Consider the following 26832-nt stretch of genomic DNA (forward strand, 5'->3'; position numbering starts at 1 on the left):
TGCAGAGAGCAGAGTGATTTATCGTCAGTCATTTATTTAGCATGAGGCAGATTTCATGCATTCCTTTTCAGAAACCATGTTCCCATGTATTGTGGTGCACGGGCACGCATACACACACACAGTTTAGTCCCTGGGCCTGCAAGGACCTTAATGTGGGACTTTTACCTTTCTTTCTCAAACCCACAGCAGTTTGCAGCATCGTTAGGACTCGCAGTATTCATAGAACTCAAGAGAACTAGCAATACGAAAAACAGGTAAATGCCAAATTTGCTAAATATTGCTTTAGTCTACCTGCTATGTAATGTGCTCATTATGGTCTCACACGACATATTTGTGCTTCTTGTAAAAAAAGAAGAAACACCAAGCAATGACAACGTATTGCAATGTTGTTGATTGTAAGTCCTCCATTGTGTAATCATGTGTGTTCTGCTCTTCCATGGTGAATGAGGACTGCTAGCTTCCTTCTCCCCTCTTCATCTATTTTTCTACTTTTACAACATCCTTTCTTCTCCGGCCTCTGGAGATTCTCTCAGATAGATAAGTTTGGTCGTCTCAGGAGTTTTCCTCCGGGGCTCTGCGGAAACTGAGCCGTTTGATGGAATCCCTTTGAAGGGGACAGCATAGAGGGAAAGGAGGAAACTGTTTAATTACATTTGCATGGTGGAATAGGCAACATGAAAATAGTACACAGCAACTGTCAGATTCAGAAGACAGAAGAAAACAGTACTGCTGATAGGATAAACATTAAATTAAACATTCTTATGAAACAGATTCAGGTATCAGTTGTGTTCCAAATGAACCCTAGTCCCTATATAGTGCACTACTTTTGACCAGGGCCCATAGGTTTCTGTTCAAAAATATTGTACTAAATAGGAAATGGGGTGGCATTTGGGACATACCCCAAACATCTCCCCTCACATTTGGTCCCTACTGGACTCAACCCTGCATGGCACACTTTGATGATACGTTACCTGTAGTGGTGTGCGGGTCAGCGGTTTGTTCACCCACACCCGCTCGCAATTGCTAATAACCCATCCGCCCGACAATATGTAATAAAGTGAAAATCGGAGGCCCGCACCTGACCCTAACCCGCAAATTTAGAAAATGCGCTGTAGGCATTTCAAGATCTCTTATTTTCGAATATTTCTATCAAACAATTTTCGTTTTGGTCCCATTGTAACACAGCTGGTTACTACCTGGCGCACCACAGAACAATTCTGTAATATCTCATGTAAATGGCATGTGGGTTCCCCTATTGTCAACAACTAGGGTATTTTACTTGGTCGTCAACCAATAAGTGTTCCTCAATGGATGGATAGGGGAATTCATGTACTAAGTGATATTTACTGGGATGACGGCCTTCGTTCATTCCAAGATCTTAAAGACAGTTTTAATCTACCTGCCTCATCATTTTTCTTTTATTTACAGCTTAGGTCTGTCTGCCCTTAGGGCTCATGGTGTACCTTGGCAGTCAGCTTTGATGCTACATCCTATAGATTTTGAGTTTAAGGAGCAAAACAAAGAGTTTAGTTTCCAAAATGTATCATTTTTTACTGTCAACTTCTTATAAACCTATTCCTCTTGATACTTTGTGGAAAAGAGACCTTCCAGGTATGGCTCAATGTTTTAGTTGCAGTTCGATGGAAGCCTCCACACTCACTCTCTATCCATCAATGAATCCTCACTTTTTGGATGTAATTTATACGGAGCTGTCTACCGCTCACATTCATGGAGCTAAAGAAGACACTTTGAACCAAAGGCTTTCTTGCCGCTGAAACACATCATGATGTGCTGCTTTGATTTTTGTAATTTTAGTCATATTTATTTTTGAACCATGTATGGGGTGGGACTGGGATGGGGGGTGTAACTTCATTTTGTATGTATGTATTCATGTTTGCTGACTATTATTACTAAACAAAAAACATTTGATCACAAAAAAAAGAAAATGCGCTGTAGGCTACAGTCAGAGATGGCGGAACCATTTTTTGACAGGGGGTGCACTGTTTTTGTTGCCTATAATATAAACACAACATGCAACAATTTCTAAGATTTTACTGAGTTAGAGTTCATATAAGGAAATCAGTCAATTAAAAATACATTAATTAGGCCCTAATCTATCGATTTCAAGCAGGATGTGGTCCTGGGATGGCGTGATTACACGTGTTCTGTGGTTGTGAGGCTGGTTGGTTGGAAGTACTGCCAAATTCTCTAAAATGACGTTGAACATTCAATTCTCTAGCAACAGCTCTGGTGGACATTCCTGCAGTCAGCATGCCAATTGCGCGCTCCCTCAAAACTTGAGACATCTGTGGCATTGTGTTGTGGGACAAAAAGTGGTATTTTATTGTACCCAGCACAAGGTGCACCTGTGTAATGATCATGCGGTTTAATCAGCTTCTTGATATGCCACACCTGTCAGGTGGATGGATTATCTGGGCAAAGGAGAAATGCTCACTAACAGGGATGTAAACACATTTGTACACAACATTTTTGCTAAATAAGCTTTTTATGCAAAATGGAACATTTCTGGGATTTTTTATTTCAGTTCATGAAACCACCACTTTACATGTTGTATTTATACTTTTGTTCAGTGTAGATATGTTTCTGCTTATACTGTAATTTCCGACATTTTGGTAGGCTATTTGTTAGTCAACTTGTCTAACAAAAACAATTGGAAAGATTTTCTGTACAAAATATCCACATGACACAATCAGTTTGATTGGTTGTAAGGAAATATAAAGCTGTGAGAACGACCAAGCATGTTTCTTATAAGATTTCAGTTCGGCCTGGATGCATATTTTATGTGGCTTGAAATACTATCAGATTTTATGATGCTGATAAAGATAGCACCTCTACAGACAGTATATAACTGCACATTCGCATTCTCTCAATGCTGAAAGAAATACATCATATTTCTCCACTCCTGTTCCTGTTCCTGAGTCAAAATGTTCATTTGGTGTATCATTTTACTGCAGGAAATGCTAAATTCTGCAGGAGTTAATATGATGGCTATGTGAGAGGTTATCAACCTACAGTCAGTGTCCAGATTTCAGTTTCCATTTAACCCATCTGAACAGTATGCTACAGTTCCCTTGACGTGGCTTAGGCCTATTTGAAGTCCCCGTCTTGTGACTGTGGTATTTGTATAGCGCCTCACAATCATCACATAACATAGCCAGCACTGCTATCATCCTCTTTTACCACGTCACCAAATCATTCCCAAACATTACTTTTCTGGCCCTCCCTTCTCTTATATTTTCAACTCTCCATTTTGCAGCTTTTCTCTTATTGAATTAAACTCTGACATTGTCATTTTTGCCTCAGTGGATCAATGTTCACTTTTTCTGCCCGTTCCCAAAAGGTTTTCGCAATTGGTGTGTAGGCTATTTGGCACGTGTAAAGTTAGGCCCCAAAGCTTTGGTTTATGCACTAATGGCATAGCCTAAAAATAATTAAAGAAAAACTTCAATGTAGCCTATAGATATAAATTGCACAAGAATGATACATTTATGGATTTTTTAATGTATTGTTTTCTCTTTATTCAACCTGCCCGCTACCCACCCGCCCTTCATCCACACAATATTTCATGACCCTAAACCCGCCCGCTCCATGGATACAACCGCGGGGACTGTGGGTTATGAGTCAAGCCTCGCTGCACTAGTTACCTGTTCTCCAGGCGTGGTTTGATGATGGGTTTGTAGAGCTCGGGTATCTTCCTCTCCAGCATGGGCCGCAGGTTCTCTCTCAGACGGTTGTAGTTCTTCTTCAGCTCCTGCTGGTACTCCTTCTGGTCCATCGTGATCAGGTGCTTGTTCTTCTCCACAGCCTCACCACACCTAGAGGAACAGGGGGGAAAATACATACTGTAGGCTGTGTCTCAAGTCTTCTCATCTCCTTACATCACTCACCAATGAAAAGTCATTTCAGGTCAGTGATCTTTATGAGGACTTTCTTCTTTTTTTCTGTTCATGCATCCAGTGTAAATTCATTTCATTTCCTTATTTTCTATTAACGGATTCCAGTTAATTTCCTGAACTAACAATGTGACCAACATGGATTTGATCCCAAATCTGTTCACATTGAAATGTATAAATGTTTTCACCTTATTAAACAACACCTGTGTGTCCATCTGTATTTGATTTGGGCTCTTTCTCTGAGCCTTGCCTTTTTAGTACAGGAATGCTCAAGGAAGAAAGTGTGTCTTGTAGAACTGCGCTGAGAGTGGCAGGGAGTAGAATGACCGATGACCAAACAAACTAGCCTGAGGTTGAACCTCATTTCAGAGGACAGGTAGAGTGCGGGGTCTGCCCGCATTCACAATTACAACATGCATAATGGGCGACAGACAAATGAGGGAGAGGGAAATGGAAAGACGATGATGCTCTCCCTTCTTAGGTCAAGTAATACGGAAAATGTAATCTAACAGTATACGGTAAATGCATAGCCTAACAGTATACGGTAAATGCATAGGGACTGCTGGAAAGAAAGGGGGAAAACAAAAGCATTTAACTTCCCCCAGAAAAACCTCCAATGTGCTGATGTGTAGCTACTACTGTAGTAGCATGAGAAGGATACTATAAGGAGCTCATGCCATCTTGCATGGATTATGGGAGAAAATAAACATTTTTGAAATTACTGTAAATATTTGCCAGCCTGCTTGCAGGAATCAAGGCAGTTGGAATGTGGCATGAGGGTTCCAAAATGAAAGCCACCTTTCGGAGGCAAACGATACGTTCCCACGCGAGACACACACTCGCACACAGAGACACACACCCTGGACCAAATAACCACATCGCCTGCCTCATCCGTTTAGACGGTTGGTTTAAATTATTTGTTAAATATTACAAATAAAATGAAACTCCCCAGGGAACAATACAACTTTTCTGTTCCATTCAAAACCAAAACACAGCTGAGTGATATTAAAGGGAAAACAACTTCTATTCATATGCCCAGTGGGAAATGAAATACTCTGTTGTGTTGTATTAAATCATGTTTTAGTTACCCGTCTAGCCTTTAGTATCACCTATGAATGTATTCCAGTAATAACACTTTACCAAGACTGAGATGCTATGTATGCATACAGTATCTCGTTTTACTGTCATTCGCTTGCTTTTCTATTTCCACCATGCGACAGCACTATTTTAGAGTGTCCTTTTCTATTCCCACCATGTGACAGTACTATTTTAGAGAGTGTCCTTTTCTATTTCCACCATGCGACAGTACCATTTTAGTGTCCTTTTCTATTTCCACCATGCGACAGTACCATTTCTCTCACCTCATTATGAACTCTTTGAAACACAGGCGCAGTTTGTTGTGGTGACGGAAGAGCTTGGGGTCCGCTGGAATCTCATTCAGAAAGACCTGGGCCACCTCCAACGGTCCCTACAGAGAGAGAGAGCGAGAGAGAGAGAGAGAGAGAGAGAGAGAGAGAGAGAGTGGGAGGGAGAGAGCGGGAGGGAGAGAGAGAGAGAGCGGGAGGGAGAGAGCGAGAGAGAGAGAGCGGGGGAGAGAGAGAGAGAGAGAGAGCGGGAGAGCGGGAGGGAGAGAGAGATCAGGAGAGAGAGAGAGAGAGCGGGAGGGAGAGAGAGAGAGAGTGGGAGGGAGAGAGAGCGGGAGAGCAGGAGGGAGAGAGAGCGGGAGTGAGAGCGGGAGGGAGAGAGAGGGAGAGCGGGAGGGAGAGAGAGAGGGAGAGCGGGAGGGAGAGAGAGGGAGAGCGGGAGGGAGAGAGAGAGGGAAAGCGGGAGGGAGAGAGAGAGGGAAAGCGGGAGGGAGAGAGAGAGAGCGGGAGGGAGGGAGAGAGAGCGGGAGGGAGAGAGAGAGAGAAATCAGGAGAGAGAGGGAGAGTGGGGGGAGAGGGAGAGCGGGGGGAGAGGGAGAGGGAGGGAGGGAGAGAGAGAGAGAGAGCGGGAGGGAGAGAGAGAGAGAGAGAGAGAGATCGAGAGAGAGAGCGGGAGAGAGAGCGGGAGGGAGAGAGAGGGAGAGCGGGAGGGAGAGAGAGAGGGAGAGCGGGAGGGAGAGAGAGGGAGAGCGGGAGGGAGAGAGAGAGAGAGAGAGAGAGCGAGAGAGAGAGAGAGAGAGGGAGGGAGATCGGGAGAGAGAGGGAGAGCGGGGGGGAGAGAGAACAAAAGAGAGTGAAGGACGGAAGGAAAATAGGGGAGAAAGATGGTATAAGAGAGGAAGAAGGAGAAAGGGAGGAGTGGGAGGAAGAAAGTGTGTATGAGTGTGGATGATGAATGCCTTGCTTTCAGTAGAGGAAACTACTTCCTAACTGAAGGCTTAATAATGGCCCAAATGACACTACTTTTGACCAGAGCTTATTACATAGGCCATAGGGAACAGGGTGCCATATGAGACACAGCCAATATGTCCAAAGGCCACAATGTTCAGCCAAGAGATCAGATGAGAGAGACCCTGATTGGCCTGCTGTGTGGGTAATGTCACCACTAACCCTGCCTACAAGCAGCCATTTGGCTCACATTCATTCCCTCTCCGGGATCTTGTTATCCTAACTTATATTCATCATGAAACCACTGCACGCTCGCGTGACACCGGGTCACGCCAGGCATTGCAAACGAGCCCTGACGAGCATTCTAAGCAGAGGTGCTAGGCTAGGGCCTTGACAGATGGACAGACAGACATACATAGAGGGGAACTGTGCCTCTACTGATTAGGCCCAGGGCTGTGTTTGTTTATGGACGGCGTGAACATTAAGGTTGTGTATACAGACAGCAGGTGAAAGCGGGGCTGCTGTCTGATTAGACTATACAAGAGAGGGCGGGGGCCTGATGTTGTAACTACTCTAGCGTTTAGCCAACGTTTGACGTGAGCTGTAAGCAATCAGATCAAAGGGTTTCTGTGTTTAGCGCAGACATGAAAGGAGAGTTTGTGAATTAAAGTTTTAACCGAATCAGCAGAGGCACTGTACAGACTATGTTAGGGTTGAACCAAACTCTTTGATGTGTCATGTCTCCCACCTGCTGTTTATCATCACATGTTAACTTACTAGACTGGATGTTTTTTTTTGTGTGTTCTTTTTAGGGGGTAGATCAGCTTAATATTGCAGATAGATTGTAACTTCCATCAATGTAATTGTCTGCATCACTTCCAATCCCCCATGTTTATATATATATATGTTTATATATATATATATATATATATATATATATATATATATATATATATATATGTTTATATATATATATGTTTATATATATATATGTTTATATATATATATATATATATATATATATACACACACACATACATACATACACACATATACAGTGAGGGAAAAAAGTATTTGATCCCCTGCTGATTTTGTACGTTTGCCCACTGACAAAGAAATTATCAGTCTATAATTTTAATGGTAGGTTCATTTGAACAGAGAGACAGAATAACAACAACAAAAATCCAGAAAAACGCATGTCAAAAATGTTATAAATTGATTTGCATTTTAATGAGGGAAATAAGTATTTGACCCCCTCTCAATCAGAAAGATTTCTGGCTCCCAGGTGTCTTTTATACAGGTAACGAGCTGAGATTAGGAGCACACTCTTATATAAAAGACACCTGTCCTCAGAAGCAATCTATCAATCAGATTCCAAACTCTCCACCATGGCCAAGACCAAAGAGCCAAAGAGCTCTCCAAGGATGTCAGAGACAAGATTGTAGACCTACACAAGGCTGGAATGGGCTACAAGACCATCGCCAAGCAGCTTGGTGAGAAGGTGCAATTATTCGCAAATGGAAGAAACACAAAAGAACTGTCAATCTCCCTCGGCCTGGGGCTCCATGCAAGATCTCACCTTGTGGAGTTGTAATGATCATGAGAACGATGAGGAATCAGCCCAGAACTACACGGGAGGATCTTGTCAATGATCACAAGGCAGCTGGGACCATAGTCACCAAGAAAACAATTGGTAACACACTACGCCGTGAAGGACTGAAATCCTGCAGCGCCCGCAAGGTCCCCCTGCTCAAGAAAGCACATATACAGGGCCGTCTGAAGTTTGCCAATGAACATCTGAATGATTCAGAGGAGAACTGGGTGAAAGTGTTGTGGTTAGATGAGACCAAAATGGAGCTCTTTGGCATCAACTCAACTCGCCGTGTTTGGAAGAGGAGGAATGCTGCCTATGACCCCAAGAACACCATCCCCACCGTCAAACATGGAGGTGGAAACATTATGCTTTGGGGGTGGTTTTCTGCTAAGGGGACAGCACAACTTCACCGCATCAAAGGGACGATGGACGGGGCCATGTACCGTCAAATCTTGGGTGAGAACCTCCTTCCCTCAGCGAGGGCATTGAAAATGGGTCGTGGATGGGTATTCCAGCATGACAATGACCCAAAATACACGGCCAAGGCAACAAAGGAGTGGCTCAAGAAGAAGCACATTAAGGTCCTGGAGTGGCCTAGCCAGTCTCCAGACCTTAATCCCATAGAAAATCTGTGGAGGGAGCTGAAGGTTCGAGTTGCCAAACGTCAACCTCGAAACCTTAATGACTTGGAGAAGATCTGCAAAGGGGAGTGGAACAAAATCCCTCCTGAGATGTGTGCAAACCTGGTGGCCAACTACAAGAAATGTCTGACCTCTGTGATTGCCAATAAGGGTTTTGCCACCAAGTACTAAGTCATGTTTTGCAGAGGGGTCAAATACTTATTTCCCTCATTAAAATGCAAATCAATTTATAACATTTTTGACATGCGTTTTTCTGGACTTTTTTGTTGTTATTCTGTCTCTCACTGTTCAAATAAACCTACCATTAAAATTATAGACTGATCATGTCTTTGTCAGTGGGCAAACGTACAAATTGAATACCTGGGATAGGATAAAGTAATCCTTCTACCCACCCCCCCCCCCAAAAAAAAAATAATAATAAAAAAAAAGAAAGTGTAAAGTGGTTATCCCACTGGCTATAGGGTGAATGCACCAATTTGTAAGTCGCTCTGGATAAGAGCGTCTGCTAAATGACGTAAATGTGCCCTTGAGCAAGGCACTTAACCCTAATTGCTCCTGTAAGTCGCTCTGGATAAGAGCGTCTGCTAAATGACTAAAATGTAAAATGTAAAAATGTACAAAATAAGCAGGGGGTCAAATACTTTTTTCCCCTCACTGTACATACACATACAGTGGGGAGAACAAGTATTTGATACCCTGCTGATTTTGCAGGTTTTACTACTTACAAAGCATGTAGAGGTCTGTAATTTTTTATCATAGGTACACTTCAACTGTGAGAGACGGAATCTAAAACAAAAATCCAGAAAATCACATTGTATGATTTTTAAGTAATTAATTTGCATTTTATTGCATGACATAAGTATTTGATACATCAGAAAAGCAGAACTTAATATTTGGTACAGAATACTTTGTTTGCAATTACAGAGATCATACGTTTCCTGTAGTTCTTGACCAGGTTTGCACACACTGCAGCAGGGATTTTGGCCCAGTCATCCATACAGACCTTCTCCAGATCCTTCAGGTTTCGGGGCTGTCGCTGGGCAATACGGACTTTCAGCTCCCTCCAAAGATGTTCTATTGGGTTCAGGTCTGGAGACTGGCTAGGCCACTCCAGGACCTTGAGATGCTTCTTACGGAGCCACTCCTTAGTTGCCCTGGCTGTGTGTTTCGGGTCGTTGTCATGCTGGAAGAACCAGCCACGACCCATCTTCAATGCTCTTACTGAGGGAAGGAGGTTGTTGTCCAAGATCTCGCGATACATGGCCCCATCCATCCTCCCCTCAATACGGTGCAGTCGTCCTGTCCCCTTTGCAGAAAAGCATCCCCAAAGAATGATGTTTCCACCTCCATGCTTCACGGTTGGGATGGTGTTCTTGGGGTTGTACTCATCCTTCTTCTTCCTCCAAACACGGCGAGTAGAGTTTAGACCAAAAAGCTCTATTTTTGTCTCATCAGACCACATGACCTTCTCCCATTCCTCCTCTGGATCATCCAGATGGTCATTGGCGTGCGCTGCAGGATTTTAATCCATGACGGCGTAGTGTGTTACTAATGGTTTTCTTTGAGACTGTGGTCCCAGATCTCTTCAGGTCATTGACCAGGTCCTGCCGTGTAGTTCTGGGCTGATCCCTCACCTTCCTCATGATCATTGATGCCCCATGAGGTGAGATCTTGCATGGAGCCCCAGACCGAGGGTGATTGACCGTCATCTTGAACTTCTTCCATTTTCTAATAATTGCGCCAACAGTTGTTGCCTTCTCACCAAGCTGCTTGCCTATTGTCCTGTAGCCCACCCCAGCCTTGTGCAGGTCTACAATTGTATCCCTGATGTCCTTACACAGCTCTCTGGTCTTGGCCATTGTGGAGAGGTTGGAGTCTGTTTGATTGAGTGTGTGGACAGGTGTCTTTTATACAGGTAACGAGTTCAAACAGGTGCAGTTAATACAGGTAATGAGTGGAGAACAGGAGGGCTTCTTAAAGAAAAACTAACAGGTCTGTGAGAGCCGGAATTCTTACTGGTTGGTAGGTGATCAAATACTTATGTCATGCAATAAAATGCAAATTAATTATTTAAAAACCATACAATGTGATTTTCTGGATTTTTGTTTTAGATTCCGTCTCTCACAGTTGAAGTGTACCTATGATAAAAATTACAGACCTCTACATGCTTTGTAAGTAGGAAAACCTGCAAAATCGGCAGTGTATCAAATACTTGTTCTCCCCACTGTACATATCCTTTAAAAAAAAAAATATTCCCTTTATTACTTTCCAACCCCACCACCCTTTCCCTAATTGGAGTAAACTAGTGAACAACAATGCTCAGGCATCTACTTCCAGCTTATACTTACTATATACATTTTATGGACAGTCAATTTTACAATAATGATATTTTGTTAGTTTTTTCTCCTAAACCTCTTCTACTCTCAACCTCTCTGATCATTTTCATGATGTCCATCCGGTTTGCTTCTATATGCCATATCTTTCTAACTGTGCTCTTTCACAAAAGCTCCCAACCTACAACTTATATACTTATTATGGACACAGTATGCTTACATTATTAGTTATCTTGTTATTAGTTGTTGTTAGTTGTTATTAGTCCCATCCTTCAACTCCATTCAACACCACCAATCTATCTCTTAACACCATCCATATAGGATTTCAATTTGCCATATATTTTTCAACTGTACTGTGATGTTTTACAAAAGTTCTGAACCCTTCTATTCTCATTGTTTCTACAAATTGTAAATAAACATTTTTGATAAAAGTATTATTATATTATTGATCGATTGACTATGACTTTTCAGATCACCCAGTAAGGCTATCTGCAAGGTTAGCTCCAGGTAAATATTGCAATCCTTTAGCCATTCCTGGACCTGTGTCCAAAAACAAGCTACAAATGGACAGTACCAAAACAAATGATCTAATGATTCGGTCTCTTCGCAGCAAAATCTGCAGAGCTGGGAAGATTGTATCTCCCATATAAATAACATTCTACTGGTAGCAAGAATTCTATATAATAATTTAAATTGAAAGATTCTAAGTTTTGAATCCGGTGTCGTTTTGCGTATCAGTTCATAAACACTATGCCATGGGATTGGTAGTCAAAAATCTCTTCAACTATTTTGCAATCTATATGGGACGGCTGTCAACCCTTTGGTCCTTAAATAAAACTGGTATACTTTTTTATTTATCACAGTTTTCTTTAACCAATTATGTTCTTTAATGCAAGGCCGACAGACAAGTTCCTTACTTTCTCCCCCTTCCACTTTCCTCTTCCATTTTTGCGGTAAGGCTGCAATTATTTGGTTGTAATTTTGGGTAGAGCAGACATTTCCATATGTTTTTGTTAGCTGCATGTGCGACATAACTCCAGTCCTACCGATGATATCATTTACGAAGATTATACCTTTTTTAAACATTTTGTCAAAAAAAAAGTTTTGTGTCAATTAGTATATTTGAGTTTAACCACAATATTTGTTGCATTATTTGTTCTGTCGTTCCTGGAGGATTAAATTGAAATTGCAACCAACTTTATATGGCTTGTTTTAGAAATAGTGATATTTGGGAGATGATTTCCTTTTCAAATAACTGAAAGTGAGCGGTTGTAATCTGAATAAAGGGAAAAAGGCCATTCTTGAACATTGGGTGAGACAATCTTACTAATTTGCTAGAGAACCAGTTCGTATGACTGAAGCTTTTAGTGATAGGTCTAATGCTTTAATATTTAATAATTTCTGTCCTCCGAATTCATATTCATTATATAAATAGGCCCGTTTAATTTTGTCTGGCTTGCCGTTCCAAATAAAGACTGGATGTTTCCTCTAGATTCAGGAGGATTCAGGAGAATACAACGATTACCTACTATATACACTATGCAACCACGTCCGTTGGCTTTTCACACTGGTTTTTGTCTTTATTTGTTGTGTGGAGTCGATGAGTAACTTTCAATAATTGAGTAACAGTAATAAGTCAGCAATAGTTCTATGTTAAACTGCCAATGCAAAAGTTGAGAGGCAGGAAAACATCTCCTTTCTAAGGGGCCATGACAGGTGGCTGGAGGTACCTGGTTGACGGTGGCTCCCACAGAGCCCTGTAGAAGCATCTGGAGCATCTTAGCATCGGGCTGCTCCCTGTGTGTGGCTACCGCTAGCTCCCTGGTCTTCTTCTGCATGTCCTCGATGGCCACCTCAATGGGAGTCAGGTCAAACTGGAGATGGGAGGAGGGGGGAGTTAGAGGGAGGATATTGAAAGGGGGAGGGTACGAGTTAGATTTGGAGAGATAAAAATATCAGTATTTTTGCCTAAAAGTCAGTAACGACCAAAAGGCAAAGAGGAACCCAGCATTGAGAAGCTGTGTCTGAATACGCTTTGTTCTACCAGCATACCTCTTCTTTCTGGATGACGTTGATGCGTGTCTTGATGTAGGGGAAGGCGTGCATGGTGGTGAGGATGGTCTTCCTCTTGTACTGCTCGTTGAGTTCGCCGCGCGGCCGCCCGGCCTTGGTGAAGGGTGTAGTGTACATGAAGCGACGCAGGTTGAAGTTCTTCTCAAAGTTGGTCAGGCGGTTTTTCATCTCATAATCGTCAAAGAAGGGCTCCACATAGGTGATCTGGATGTAGGCCTGGGGGAGGTAGGGAGGGAGGGAGGGAGAGGGAGAGGGAGAAAGAGAAGGAAGTGTGGAGAAAGAAAGAGAGGGAGAGGGAGAGAAGGAGGTGGAGAAAGAGAGAAGAAGAAGAGATGCATCTAGTTGTTTGGGTTCCTCTCAATAATTGGACATTATGCAAGTCAGAGAAGGTAGTCAAACGGGACACAGCAGGAACACAGTGTGGATGACTTGGTGGTGTAGTGTCATACTGTACCTTGTTAGCATCTAGTTTGCTCCTGTCTATGTCTTTGGAGTCTTTGATCATCTCCAGGGCATCTCCAAAACACTGACTGTAGAAGTTCTACAACAGCAATGCATACAGTACTCATATGAATAGATACACTACTCATATGAATAGATACACTACTCATATGAATAGATACACTACTCATATGAATAGATACACTACTCATATGAATAGATACACTACTCATATGAATAGATACACTACTCATATGAATAGATACACTACTCATATGAATAGATACACTCCTCATATGAATAGATACACTCCTCATATGAATAGATACACTCCTCATATGAATAGATACACTACTCATATGAATAGATACACTACTCATATCCTTACAGTAAAAGCATGTACACAAGGGTGCGCAAACAAACACATACACGCATTCTCTTACCTCCAGTCTGTGGGATATCTCTGGCAGGTGGGTGATCCCTGGCTCCTTGTAAACAAACTCTCGTTCGTCCAGGTCTCCAAACTTGGCCCCATAAAAACCCACCCGGAAATATGTCCCAAACATCCTCTTATGGCCCTGGGACAACAAGAGAAACACATAATGAAAGAGACTCAGTATTGAGTCTTTTAACAAAAAAATTTGCTATTGTAATTGTAAGCATTTCACCATAATTGTAAACACTTCATATGTACTGTGACTGTAAGCCCTTCATAAACAGTAGTCCATGCTGCTGTCTGTACCTTCTGAATGATGTAGTCGAAGGCTCTCTGCAGTTTGTGGTGAGCGGAGCCCAGCTCCCGGAAATCTCTGTGAGCCTCCAGGATAGGCATAATGATCTTATACACCTCATTCACTGCCTCATAAAGACCACCCTGAAAACAACAGCAACGACACTCACAACATACACTACATGGCCAAAAGTGTGCGGACACATGCTCGTCGAACATATCATTCCAAAATCATGGGCATTAATATGGAGATAGTCCCCCCTTTGCTGCGATAACAGCCTCCACTCTTCTGGGAAGGTTTTCCACTAGATGTTGGAACATTGCTGCAGGGATTTGCTTCCATTCAGCCACAAGAGCGTTAGTGAGGTCGGGCACGGATGTTGGGGCGATTAGGCCTGGCTTGCAGTCAGCGTTCCAATTCATCCCAAAGGTGTACTATTGATGTGTGTTTATGTAAGTGCAGCAGAACCATTATTTAGCATATGCATGTCCTCCCCTCAGTATGTGGGTGTGTGTGTGTGTGTGTGTGTGTGTGTGTGTGAGAGAGAGAGAGACGTACGTTGCTGAAGAGTTCTGCAGCCTGCTCCAGTAGGCCCACCAAACCACTGGTGGTGAAGTATCGTCCTGAACAGACCCCGTCTTCGTCTGGGGACAGGATGTCATCTGACACTGCCGACTCCTCCAGAACGTTGGGAGAGATGTTCTATACAACCAATCAACCAAGAAATCAATCAATCAACCAATCACTCATCAAGCATGTTACAAATGGAATTCATCAATCAATCAACTAACCAATCAGATTCATCCAGCATATAACAAAAGGGAATCAACCAACCAACCAACCAACCAATCAACTATTACTGATATAGCGTTTTTTACAAAAACATTTGTCACAAAGTGATTAACCAAGATACCAGCCAAACAATGAAGCGATCAATATATTACGTTTTCAGTGAACAGTTCCCCCTTCTGGCCACAGTCAACATACCAACATTTCCAGAATAAGTATTGTTTGTGCGTGTACAGTATAGGTACCCACCTGAAAGGTGACACTGCCCACAGGTAGGTATTTGTGGTCCTCTAGCATGCTGAGGTATTCAGCAACCAGGGCTGCAGCGTGGACCAGACACATGGCAGACTCTGTAAAACACTTCCTGTTCTTGTGTTTCTCCGCCATGTTCTGCAGCCAGGTCAACCTCAGGTCAGGAGACGTCTGGTAACCTTTCGCTATCCTGGAGACGGAGGGAGGGAGGAAGTGTGTGAGTGATGCTGAATTCCAAACCAACCCCTGTCCCCTAGCCCTGATTTGGGGTGAGGAGGGCTGGGGGTCAGTTTTAGGTAGCCAAATGTAAATTTGAGCTTTAATGACCTTTTACAGATGCAGAATGTAAGCAGATGACACATGCACTGAGAGAGTATGCATTCACACCCACACAAACAAAGTGTATGTATTTACTGTCTATACAAAAACCCAGATCACTGTACCAAACTGCTACCACATGGTTTCCATAGTGAGGAACAAACAGAGGAGAAACAACCAAACCACAGAGAAATAGACCCAGGAGCACAACACACATAGAGACATAAAGCTGGAGTGCGTGTGTATGTGTACCTATACATGAGGTCCATGAGCATCTCTGGGTCTTCTTGGAACTCTCTCATCTTCACCGTGTCTGACAGGATACTGTTCAGGTTCCTCAGCAGCTCATCAACCTACACACATGCACACACACAGGCTTGGGTCGATATCAACATGTTTATTCTTTATTTATTTTTATTTTTTAGGGGGTAGATCAGCTTTAATATTGCAGATAGATTGTAACTTCCATCAATGTCATTGTCTGCATCACTTCCAATCCCCCATATATTTTTATTCGCTAATATATATATATATATACATATACATATACACATACACACAGTTGAAGTCGGAGGTTTACATACACATTACTTGTTAACAAACTATAGTTTTGGCAAGTCGGTTAGGACATCTATTTTGTGCATGACACAAGTAATTTTTCCAACAATTACATTTTAGTCATTTCGCAGACCCTCTTATCCAGAGCGACTTACAGTTAGTGAGTGCATACATTTTCATACTGGCCCCCCGTGGGAAACGAACCCACAACCCTGGCGTTGCAAGCGCCATGCTCTACCACTGTATCACAGTTCCAGTGGGTCAGAAGTTTACATACACTAAGTTGACTGTGCCTTTAAACAGCTTGGAAATTTCCAGAAAATGATGTCATGGCTTTAGAAGCTTCTGATAGGCTAATTGACATCATTTGAGTCAATTGGAGGTGTACCTGTGGATGTATTTCAAGGCCTACCTTCAAACTCAGTGCGCCTCTTTGCTTGACATCATGGGAAAATCAAAATAAAATCAGCCAAGACCTCCTAGAGATGAACGTACTTTGGTGTGAAAAGTGCAAATCAATCCCAGAACAACAGCAAAGGACCTTGTGAAGATGCTGGAGGAAATAGGTACAAAAGTATCTATATCCACAGTAAAACGAGTCCTCTATCGACATAACCTGAAAGGCTGCTCAGCAAGGAAGAAGCCACTGCTCCAAAACCGCCATAAAAAAGCCAGACTACGGTTTGCAACTGCCCATGGGGACAAAGATCATACTTTTTTGAGAAATGTCCTCTGGTCTGATGAAACAAAAATATAACTGTTTGGCCATCGTTATGTTTGGAGGAAAAAGGGGAACGCTTGCAAGCCAAAGAACACCATCCCAACCGTGAAGCATGGGGGTGGCAGCATCATGCTGTGGGGGTGCTTTGCTGCAGGAGGGACTGGTGCACTTCACAAAATAGATGGCATCATGAGGAAGGAAAATTATGTGGATATATTGAAGCAACATCAAGACATCATTCTGGAAGTTAAAACTTGGTCGCAAATGGGTCTTCCAAATGGACAATGATACTTCCAAAGTTGTGGCAAAATGGCTTAAGGACAACAAAGTCAAGGTATTGAAGTGGCCATCACAACTACCCGAAACGTTTGACCCAAGTTAAACAATTTAAAGGCAATGCTACCAAATACTAATTGAGTGTATGTAAACTTCTGACCCACTGGGAATGTGATGAAAGAAATAAAAGCTGAAATAAATCACTCTCTACTATTATTCTGACATTTCACATTCTTAAAATAAAGTGGTGATCCTAACTGACCTAAGACAGGGAATCTTTACTAGGTTTAAATGTCAGGAATTGTGGAAAAACTGAGTTTAAATGTATTTGGCTAAGGTGTATGTAAACTTCCGACTTCAACTGTACATACTAAACTCAGCAAAAAAAGAAACGTCCTCTCACAGTCAACTGCGTTTATTTTCAACAAACTTAACATGTGTAAATATTTGTATGAACATAAGATTCAACAACTGAGACATAAACTGAACAAGTTCCACAGACATGTGACTAACAGAAATGGAATGTGTCCCTGAACAAAGGGGGGGGGTCAAAATCAAAAGTAACAGTCAGTATCTGGTGTGGCCACCAGCTGCATTAAGTACTGCAGTGCATCTCCTCCTCATGGACTGCACCAGATTTGCTAGTTTTTGCTATGAGATGTTATCCCACTCTTCCACGAAGGCACCTGCAAGTTCCCAGACATTTCTGGGGGGAATGGCCCTAGCCCTCACCCTCCGATGCAACAGGTCCCAGACGTGCTCAATGGGATTGAGATCCAGGCTCTTCGCTGGCCATGGCAGAACACTGACATTCCTGTCTTGCAGGAAATCACGCACAGAACGAGCAGTATGGCTGGTGGCATTGTCATGCTGGAGGGTCATGTCAGGATGAGCCTGCAGGAAGGGTACCACATGAGGGAGGAGGATGTCTTCCCTGTAACGCATAGCGTTTATATTTTCTGCAATGACAACAAGCTCAGTCCAATGATGCTGTGACACATCGCCCCAGACCATGACAAACCCTCCATCTCCAAATCCATCCAGCTCCAGAGTACAGGCCTTGGTGTAACGCTCATTCCTTCGACGATAAATGCGAATCCGACCATCACCCCTGGTGAGACAAAACCGTGACTCGTCAGTGAAGAGCACTTTTTGTCAGTCCTGTCTGGTCCAACAACGGTGGGTTTGTGCCCATAGGCGACGTTGTTGCCGGTGATGTCTGGTGAGCACCTGCCTTACAACAGGCCTACAAGCCCTCAGTCCAGCCTCTCTCACCCTATTGCTGACAGTCTAAGCACTGATGTAGGGATTGTGCGTTCCTGGTGTAACTCGGACAATTGTTGTTACCATCCTGTACCTGTCCCACAGGTGTGATGTTCGGATGTACCAATCCTGTGCAGGTGTTGTTACACGTGGTCTGCCACTGCGAGGATGATCAGCTGTCTGTCCGGTCTCCCTGTAGCGCTGTCTTAGGCGTCTCACAGTACGGACATTGCAATTTATTGGCCACATCTGCAGTCCTCATGCCTCCTTGCAGCATGCCTAAGGCATGTTCACACAGATGAGCAGGGACCCTGGGCATCTTTCTTTTGGTGTTTTTCAGAGTCAGTAGAAAGGCTCTTTAGTGTCCTAAGTTTTCATACAGTGAGGGAAAAAAGTATTTGATCCCCTGCTGATTTTGTACGTTTGCCCACTGACAAAGAAATGATCAGTCTATAGTTTTAATGGTAGGTTCATTTGAACAGTGAGAGACAGAATAACAACAAAAACATCCAGAAAAATGCATGTCAAAAATGTTATAAATTGATTTGCATTTTAATGAGGGAAATAAGTATTTGACCCCCTCTCAATCAGAAAGATTTCTGGCTCCCAGGTGTCTTTTATACAGGTAACGAGCTGAGATTAGGAGCACACTCTTAAAGGGAGTGCTCCTAATCTCAGTTTGTTACCTGTATAAAAGACACCTGTCCACAGAAGCAATCAATCAATCAGATTCCATACTCTCCACCATGGCCAAGACCAAAGAGCTCTCCAAGGATGTCAGGGACAAGATTGTAGACCTACACAAGGCTGGAATGGGCTACAAGACCATCGCCAAGCAGCTTGGTGAGAAGGTGACAACAGTTGGTGCGATTATTCGCAAATGGAAGAAACACAAAAGCACTGTTAATCTCCCTTGGCCTGGGGCTCCATGCAAGATCTCACCTCGTGGAGTTGCAATGATCATGAGAACGGTGAGGAATCAGCCCAGAACTACATGGGAGGATCTTGACAATGATCTCAAGGCAGCTGGGACCATAGTCACCAAGAAAACAATTGGTAACACACTACGCCGTGAAGGACTGAAATCCTGCAGCGCCCGCAAGGTCCCCCTGCTCAAGAAAGCACATATACAGGCCTGCCTGAAGTTTGCCAATGAACATCTGAATGATTCAGAGGAGAACTGGGTGAAAGTGTTGTGGTCAGATGAGACCAAAATTGAGGTCTTTGGCATCAACTCAACTCGCCGTGTTTGGAGGAGGAGGAATGCTGCCTATGACCCCAAGAACACCATCCCCACGTCAAACATGGAGGTGGAAACATTATGCTTTGGGGGTGTTTTTCTGCTAAGGAGACAGGACAACTTCACCGCATCAAAGGGACGATGGACGGGGCCATGTACCGTCAAATCTTGGGTGAGAACCTCCTTCCCTCAGCCAGGGCATTGAAAATGGGTCGAAACCTTAATGACTTGGAGAAGATCTCCTGAGATGTGTGCAAACCTGGTGGCCAAGTACAAGAAACTTCTGACCTCTGTGATTGCCACCAAGTACTAAGTCATGTTTTGCAGAGGGGTCAAATACTTATTTCCCTCATTAAAATGCAAATCAATTCATAACATTTTTGACATGCGTTTTTCTGGATTTTTTTGTTGTTATTCTGTCTCTCACTGTTCAAATAAACCTACCATTTAAATTATACAGCTATTATTTGCGAATAATCGCACCAACTGTTGTCACCTTCTCACCAAGCTGCTTGGCGATGGTCTTGTAGCCCATTCCAGCGTGTAGGTCTACAATATTGTCCCTGACAACCTTGGAGAGCTCTTTGGTCTTGGCCATGGTGGAGAGTTTGGAATCTGATTGATTGATTGCTTCTGTGGACAGGTGTCTTTTATACAGGTAACAAGCTGAGATTAGGAGCACTCCCTTTAAGAGAGTGTGCTCCTAATCTCAGCTCGTTACCTGTATAAAAGACACCTGGGAGCCAGAAATCGTTCTGATTGAGAGGGGGTCAAATACTTATTTCCCTCATTAAAATGCAAATCAATTTGTTGTTATTCTGTCTCTCAATGTTAAAATAAACCTACCATTACAATTATAGACTGATCATTTCTTTGTCAGTGGGCAAACGTACAAAATCGGCAGGGGATCAAATTATTTTTTCCCTCACTGTATATGCCATATCTTTCAAACTGTGCTCTTAACCTATAACCTACATACTTATTATGGACACAGTATGTTTTACATTTATCTTGTTGTTGTTAGTTGATATCAACATGTTTGTGAATGGCATTACCTCAGTCTGTGTGTGTGCGCGCATGTGTGTTACCTGTGAGAGAAGAGGTGTGTTCTGCATCTCCGTGTCCTCCTCTGCGTAGGCCAGTATGGTGCGTAGGGACCTGCGGAGGTACTCCTCATGGAAGTCCTCTGACTTCCCCACCAGAGAGGCTAGAGACATGGTCACCTGCATCTTCACCCGGGAGAAGTTCTACACAGGGAGGGAGACAGGGACAGGTATGAGTATCAGGGGTTAGGGGTGACCGAGACCCAAATTGCACCCTATTACATACAATAATAAAGATATAAAACTAGAGCCTGCAGGACTTGCTTTGTGGAGTGTGGTGTCAAAAAAGCAAAGCATCTCTTTATCACGGAGAGACCGCTCCCCATCTTTACAACCATTGAATCTATTTGTTTTGACTATGACAGTCAACTTGCTCAACAGCCACATTATTCATTACCAGATTCAGCTGAGGTCTACAACTTTAGGGAATGATTTGTACCAAATACAACGCTTTTAGTTTTAGAGATGTTCAGGACAGTAACACTGGTTAACGTTACAGTTTTATTAACATGGCTGGCTGTATTCATAAAAAGCAAGCTATAAAAAGCACATATTAAAGAATGATATGACATTGTTCAGTCGTGTATTGGCTAATAAAGTAGACTTTGGGGTTGTAAATATTCCCCTTTAAGTGTCTATCTGTTGGTCTACTACTTGCACGCCTGTGTGTGACTCTCTCCGTCTCTCTAGGCCCGTCTCTCTAGGCGTCTCTGTCTAGGTCTGTCTCTCTAGGTCTGTCTCTGTCTCTCTAGGTCTGTCTCTGTCTCTCTAGGTCTGTCTCTGTCTCTCTAGGTCGGTCTCTGTCTCTCTAGGTCGGTCTCTGTCTCTCTAGGTCGGTCTAGGTCTGTCTCTGTCTAGGTCTGTCTCTGTCTAGGTCTGTCTCTGTCTAGGTCTGTCTCTGTCCTTCTAGGTCAGTCCGTCTCTCTAGGTCAGTCTGTCTCTCTAGGTCAGTCTGTGTCTAGGTCTGTCTCTGTCTAGGTCGGTCTGTCTGTCTAGGTCTCGGTTTGTTTCGGTGTCTAGGTCTGTCTCTCTCGTCTGTCTCTCTAGGTCTGTCTCTCTAGGCCCGTCTCTCTAAGCCTGTCTAGATGTCTCTCTAGGTCTGTCTCTGTCTGGGTCTCTCTAGGTCTGTCTCTGTCTGGGTCGGTATAGGTGTCTCTGTCTAGGTCTCTGTCTCTCTAGGTCCGTCTCGGTCTCTCTAGTTCGGTCTATGTGTCTATGTCTGTCTCTGTCTCAGTCTCTCTCTAGGCCCGTCTCTCTAGGCCCGTCTCTCTAGGCCCGTCTAGATGTCTCTCTAGGTCGGTCTCTGTCTAGGTCGGTCTAGGTGTCTCTGTCTCTCTAGGTCGGTCTAGGTCTGTGTCTCTCTAGGTCGGTCTGTCTGTGTCTCTATAGGTCGGTCTGGCTCTGTCTCTCTAGGTCGGTCTGGCTCTGTCTCTCTAGGTCGGTCTGGCTCTGTCTCTCTAGGTCGGTCTGGCTCTGTCTCTCTAGGTCGGTCTGGCTCTGTCTCTCTAGGTCGGTCTGGCTCTGTCTCTCTAGGTCTGTCTAGGTCGGTCTAGGTGTCTCTTTCTAGGTCTGTCTCTGTCTAGGTCTCGGGCTGTTTCGGTGTCTATGTCTAGGTCTGTCTCTCTAGGTCGGTCTCTGTCTAGGTCGGTCTCCGTCTACGTCGGTCTCTGTCTAGGTCGGTCTAGGTCTCTGTCTAGGTCGGTCTAGGTCTCCGTCTAGGTCAGGCTAGGTCTCTGTCTAGGTCGGTCTAGGTCTCGGTCTAGGTCTCCGTCTAGGTCGGTCTCCGTCTAGGTCGGTCTAGGTCTCTGTCTAGGTCGGTCTAGGTCTCTGTCTAGGTCGGTCTAGGTCTCTGTCTAGGTCGGTCTAGGTCTCGGTCTAGGTCTCTGTCTAGGTCTGCCTCTCTAGGTCTAGGTGTCTCTGTCCACGTCTGTCTCTGTCTCTCTAGGCCCGTCTGTCTCTGTCTCTCTCGGCCGGTCGGTCCGTCTCTCTCGGCCGGTCGGTCCGTCTCTCTCGGCCGGTCGGTCCGTCTCTCTCGGCCGGTCGGTCCGTCTCTCTCGGCCGGTCGGTCCGTCTCTCTCGGCCGGTCGGTCCGTCTCTCTCGGCCGGTCGGTCCGTCTCTCTCGGCCGGTCGGTCCGTCTCTCTCGGCCGGTCGGTCCGTCTCTCTCGGCCGGTCGGTCCGTCTCTCTCGGCCGGTCGGTCCGTCTCTCTCGGCCGCTCGGTCCGTCTCTCTCGGCCGGTCGGTCCGTCTCTCTAGGTCGTTCGGTCCGTCTCTCTAGGTCGGTCTGTCTCTCTAGGTCGGTCTGTCTCTCTAGGTCTGTCTGTCTCTGTCTCTCTAGGTCTGTCTGTCTCTGTCTCTCTAGGTCTGTCTGTCTCTGTCACTCTAGGTCTGTCTGTCTCTGTCTCTCTAGGTCTGTCTGTCTCTGTCTCTCTATGTCTGTCTGTCTCTGTCTCTCTAGGTCTGTCTGTCTCTGTCTCTCTAGGTCTGTCTGTCTCTGTCTCTCTAGGTCTGTCTGTCTCTGTCTCTCTAGGTCTGTCTGTCTCTGTCTCTCTAGGTCTGTCTGTCTCTGTCTCTCTAGGTCTGTCTGTCTCTGTCTCTCTAGGTCTGTCTGTCTCTGTCTCTCTAGGTCTGTCTGTCTCTGTCTCTCTAGGTCTGTCTAGGTCGGTCTAGGTGTCTCTCTCTAGGTCGGTCTAGGTGTCTCTGTCTAGGTCGGTCTAGATCGGTATAGGTGTCTCTGTCTAGGTCTGTCTAGGTCGGTCTAGGTGTCTCTGTCTAGGTCTGTCTAGGTGTCTCTGTCTAGGTCTGTCTAGGTGTCTCTGTCTAGGTCGGTCTCTGTGTAGGTCGGTCTCTGTGTAGGTCGGTCTCTGTGTAGGTCGGTCTCTGTGTAGGTCGGTCTCTGTGTAGGTCGGTCTCTGTGTAGGTCGGTCTCTGTGTAGGTCGGTCTCTGTGTAGGTCGGTCTCTGTGTAGGTCGGTCTCTGTGTAGGTCGGTCTCTGTGTAGGTCGGTCTCTGTGTAGGTCGGTCTCTGTGTAGGTCGGTCTCTGTGTAGGTCGGTCTCTGTGTAGGTCGGTCTCTGTCGGTCTAGGTCTCTGTGTAGGTCGGTCTCTGTCGGTCTAGGTCTCTGTGTAGGTCGGTCTAGGTCTCTGTGTAGGTCGTCTAGGTCTCTGTGTAGGTCGGTCTAGGTCTCTGTGTAGGTCGGTCTAGGTCTCTGTGTAGGTCGGTCTAGGTCTCTGTGTAGGTCGGTCTAGGTCTCTGTGTAGGTCGGTCTAGGTCTCTGTCTAGGTCTGCCTCTCTAGGTCTGCCTCTGTCGGTCTAGGTGTCTCTGTCTAGGTCGGTCTCGGTCTCTCTAGGTCTGTCTCTCTAGGTCTGCCTCTCTAGGTCTGCCTCTCTAGGTCTGCCTCTCTAGGTCTGCCTCTGTTGAGGTCGGTCTAGGTGTCTGTCTGGGTAGGTCTCTGTCTCGGTGTCTGGCTCTGTCTCTCTAGGTCGGTCTGGCTCTGTCTCTCTAGGTCGGTCTGGCTCTGTCTCTCTAGGTCGGTCTGGCTCTGTCTCTCTAGGTCTGTCTAGGTCGGTCTAGGTGTCTCTTTCTAGGTCTGTCTCTGTCTAGGTCTCGGGCTGTTTCGGTGTCTATGTCTAGGTCTGTCTCTCTAGGTCGGTCTCTGTCTAGGTCGGTCTCCGTCTACGTCGGTCTCTGTCTAGGTCGGTCTAGGTCTCTGTCTAGGTCGGTCTAGGTCTCCGTCTAGGTCGGTCTCTGTCTAGGTCAGGCTAGGTCTCTGTCTAGGTCGGTCTAGGTCTCGGTCTAGGTCTCCGTCTAGGTCGGTCTCCGTCTAGGTCGGTCTAGGTCTCTGTCTAGGTCGGTCTAGGTCTCTGTCTAGGTCGGTCTAGGTCTCTGTCTAGGTCGGATTAGGTCTCTGTCTAGGTCGGTCTAGGTCTCGGTCTAGGTCTCTGTCTAGGTCTGCCTCTCTAGGTCTAGGTGTCTCTGTCCACGTCTGTCTCTGTCTCTCTAGGCCCGTCTGTCTCTGTCTCTCTCGGCCGGTCGGTCCGTCTCTCTCGGCCGGTCGGTCCGTCTCTCTCGGCCGGTCGGTCCGTCTCTCTCGGCCGGTCGGTCCGTCTCTCTCGGCCGGTCGGTCCGTCTCTCTCGGCCGGTCGGTCCGTCTCTCTCGGCCGGTCGGTCCGTCTCTCTCGGCCGCTCGGTCCGTCTCTCTCGGCCGCTCGGTCCGTCTCTCTCGGCCGCTCGGTCCGTCTCTCTCGGCCGGTCGGTCCGTCTCTCTAGGTCGTTCGGTCCGTCTCTCTAGGTCGGTCTGTCTCTCTAGGTCTGTCTGTCTCTGTCTCTCTAGGTCTGTCTGTCTCTGTCTCTCTAGGTCTGTCTGTCTCTGTCTCTCTAGGTCTGTCTGTCTCTGTCTCTCTAGGTCTGTCTGTCTCTGTCTCTCTAGGTCTGTCTGTCTCTGTCTCTCTAGGTCTGTCTGTCTCTGTCTCTCTAGGTCTGTCTGTCTCTGTCTCTCTAGGTCTGTCTGTCTCTGTCTCTCTAGGTCTGTCTGTCTCTGTCTCTCTAGGTCTGTCTGTCTCTGTCTCTCTAGGTCTGTCTGTCTCTGTCTCTCTAGGTCTGTCTGTCTCTGTCTCTCTAGGTCTGTCTGTCTCTGTCTCTCTAGGTCTGTCTGTCTCTGTCTCTCTAGGTCTGTCTGTCTCTGTCTCTCTAGGTCTGTCTAGGTCGGTCTAGGTGTCTCTCTCTAGGTCGGTCTAGGTGTCTCTGTCTAGGTCGGTCTAGATCGGTATAGGTGTCTCTGTCTAGGTCTGTCTAGGTCGGTCTAGGTGTCTCTGTCTAGGTCTGTCTAGGTGTCTCTGTCTAGGTCGGTCTCTGTGTAGGTCGGTCTCTGTGTAGGTCGGTCTCTGTGTAGGTCGGTCTCTGTGTAGGTCGGTCTCTGTGTAGGTCGGTCTCTGTGTAGGTCGGTCTCTGTGTAGGTCGGTCTCTGTGTAGGTCGGTCTCTGTGTAGGTCGGTCTCTGTGTAGGTCGGTCTCTGTGTAGGTCGGTCTCTGTGTAGGTCGGTCTCTGTGTAGGTCGGTCTCTGTGTAGGTCGGTCTCTGTGTAGGTCGGTCTCTGTGTAGGTCGGTCTCTGTGTAGGTCGGTCTCTGTCGGTCTAGGTCTCTGTGTAGGTCGGTCTCTGTCGGTCTAGGTCTCTGTGTAGGTCGGTCTAGGTCTCTGTGTAGGTCGTCTAGGTCTCTGTGTAGGTCGGTCTAGGTCTCTGTGTAGGTCGGTCTAGGTCTCTGTGTAGGTCGGTCTAGGTCTCTGTGTAGGTCGGTCTAGGTCTCTGTGTAGGTCGGTCTAGGTCTCTGTCTAGGTCTGCCTCTCTAGGTCTGCCTCTGTCGGTCTAGGTGTCTCTGTCTAGGTCGGTCTCGGTCTCTCTAGGTCTGTCTCTCTAGGTCTGCCTCTCTAGGTCTGCCTCTCTAGGTCTGCCTCTCTAGGTCTGCCTCTCTAGGTCTGCCTCTGTCGAGGTCGGTCTAGGTGTCTGTCTGGGTAGGTCTCTGTCTCGGTGTCTGTCTCTGTCTCTCTAGGTCTGTCCAGGTCTGGCCCGCTCTCTGTCCAGGTCTGGCCCGCTCTCTGTCCAGGTCTGGCCCGCTCTCTGTCCAGGTCTGGCCCGCTCTCTGTCCAGGTCTGGCCCGCTCTCTGTCCAGGTCTGGCCCGCTCTCTGTCCAGGTCTGGCCCGCTCTCTGTCCAGGTCTGGCCCGCTCTCTGTCCAGGTCTGGCCCGCTCTCTGTCCAGGTCTGGCCCGCTCTCTGTCCAGGTCTGGCCCTCTCTGTCCAGGTCTGGCCCCCTTCTGTCCAGGTCTGTCCCTCTCGGTCCAGGTCTGGCCCGGTCTGTCCCTCTCGGTCCAGGTCTGTCCCTCTCGGTCCAGGTCTAGCCTGGTCTGTCCCTCTCTGTCCAGGTCTAGCCTGGTCTGTCCCTCTCGGTCCAGGTCTGTCCCTCTCGGTCCAGGTCTAGCCCTCTCGGTCCAGGTCTAGCCCTCTCGGTCCAGGTCTAGCCCTCTCTGTCCCTTTCTATCTCTCCATCCTTCTTCTTCTTTCTAGGTCAGTCCAGTTGTTGCTAAGGGTGGCACACAGTCTCCTCCAGGTAATTGAAGGCTTAACCCTGACATGGTTGTGTGTGTGTGAGTGTGAGTGTGTGTATGTGTAACCCCATCTATCTCCACCATCAGCAGCAAAGCGAGAAACGATCTCCCATTAGCTGAGACATAATCACCTATGGATCATCTCTACGGCCCCATTCTGTTAAACCCAGCGTG

At 45.8% G+C, this 26832-nt stretch overlaps 1 protein-coding gene across 1 annotated transcript; it reads right to left on the reverse strand.

Moving 5' to 3' along the window:
• Positions 1–462: 462 nt before the first annotated feature.
• On the reverse strand, positions 463–20697 carry LOC311141237 (dedicator of cytokinesis protein 8-like). The gene is made up of 12 exons (XM_084176500.1): positions 20545–20697; positions 15651–15751; positions 15078–15270; positions 14598–14741; positions 14051–14182; positions 13752–13886; positions 13322–13408; positions 12847–13083; positions 12525–12668; positions 5276–5382; positions 3666–3836; positions 463–604 (listed from the first exon to the last, which is right to left on the reverse strand). Exons 1-12 carry the CDS (start codon positions 20683–20685, stop codon positions 553–555), a joined length of 1644 nt encoding a protein of 547 aa, XP_084032626.1. The 5' UTR covers positions 20686–20697; the 3' UTR covers positions 463–552.
• Between the last annotated feature and the right edge of the window lie 6135 nt (positions 20698–26832).

The sequence above is a fragment of the Coregonus lavaretus genome, assembly GCF_964263955.1.
Source record: "Coregonus lavaretus genome assembly, chromosome: 14".
Lineage (NCBI taxonomy): Eukaryota > Metazoa > Chordata > Actinopteri > Salmoniformes > Salmonidae > Coregonus > Coregonus lavaretus.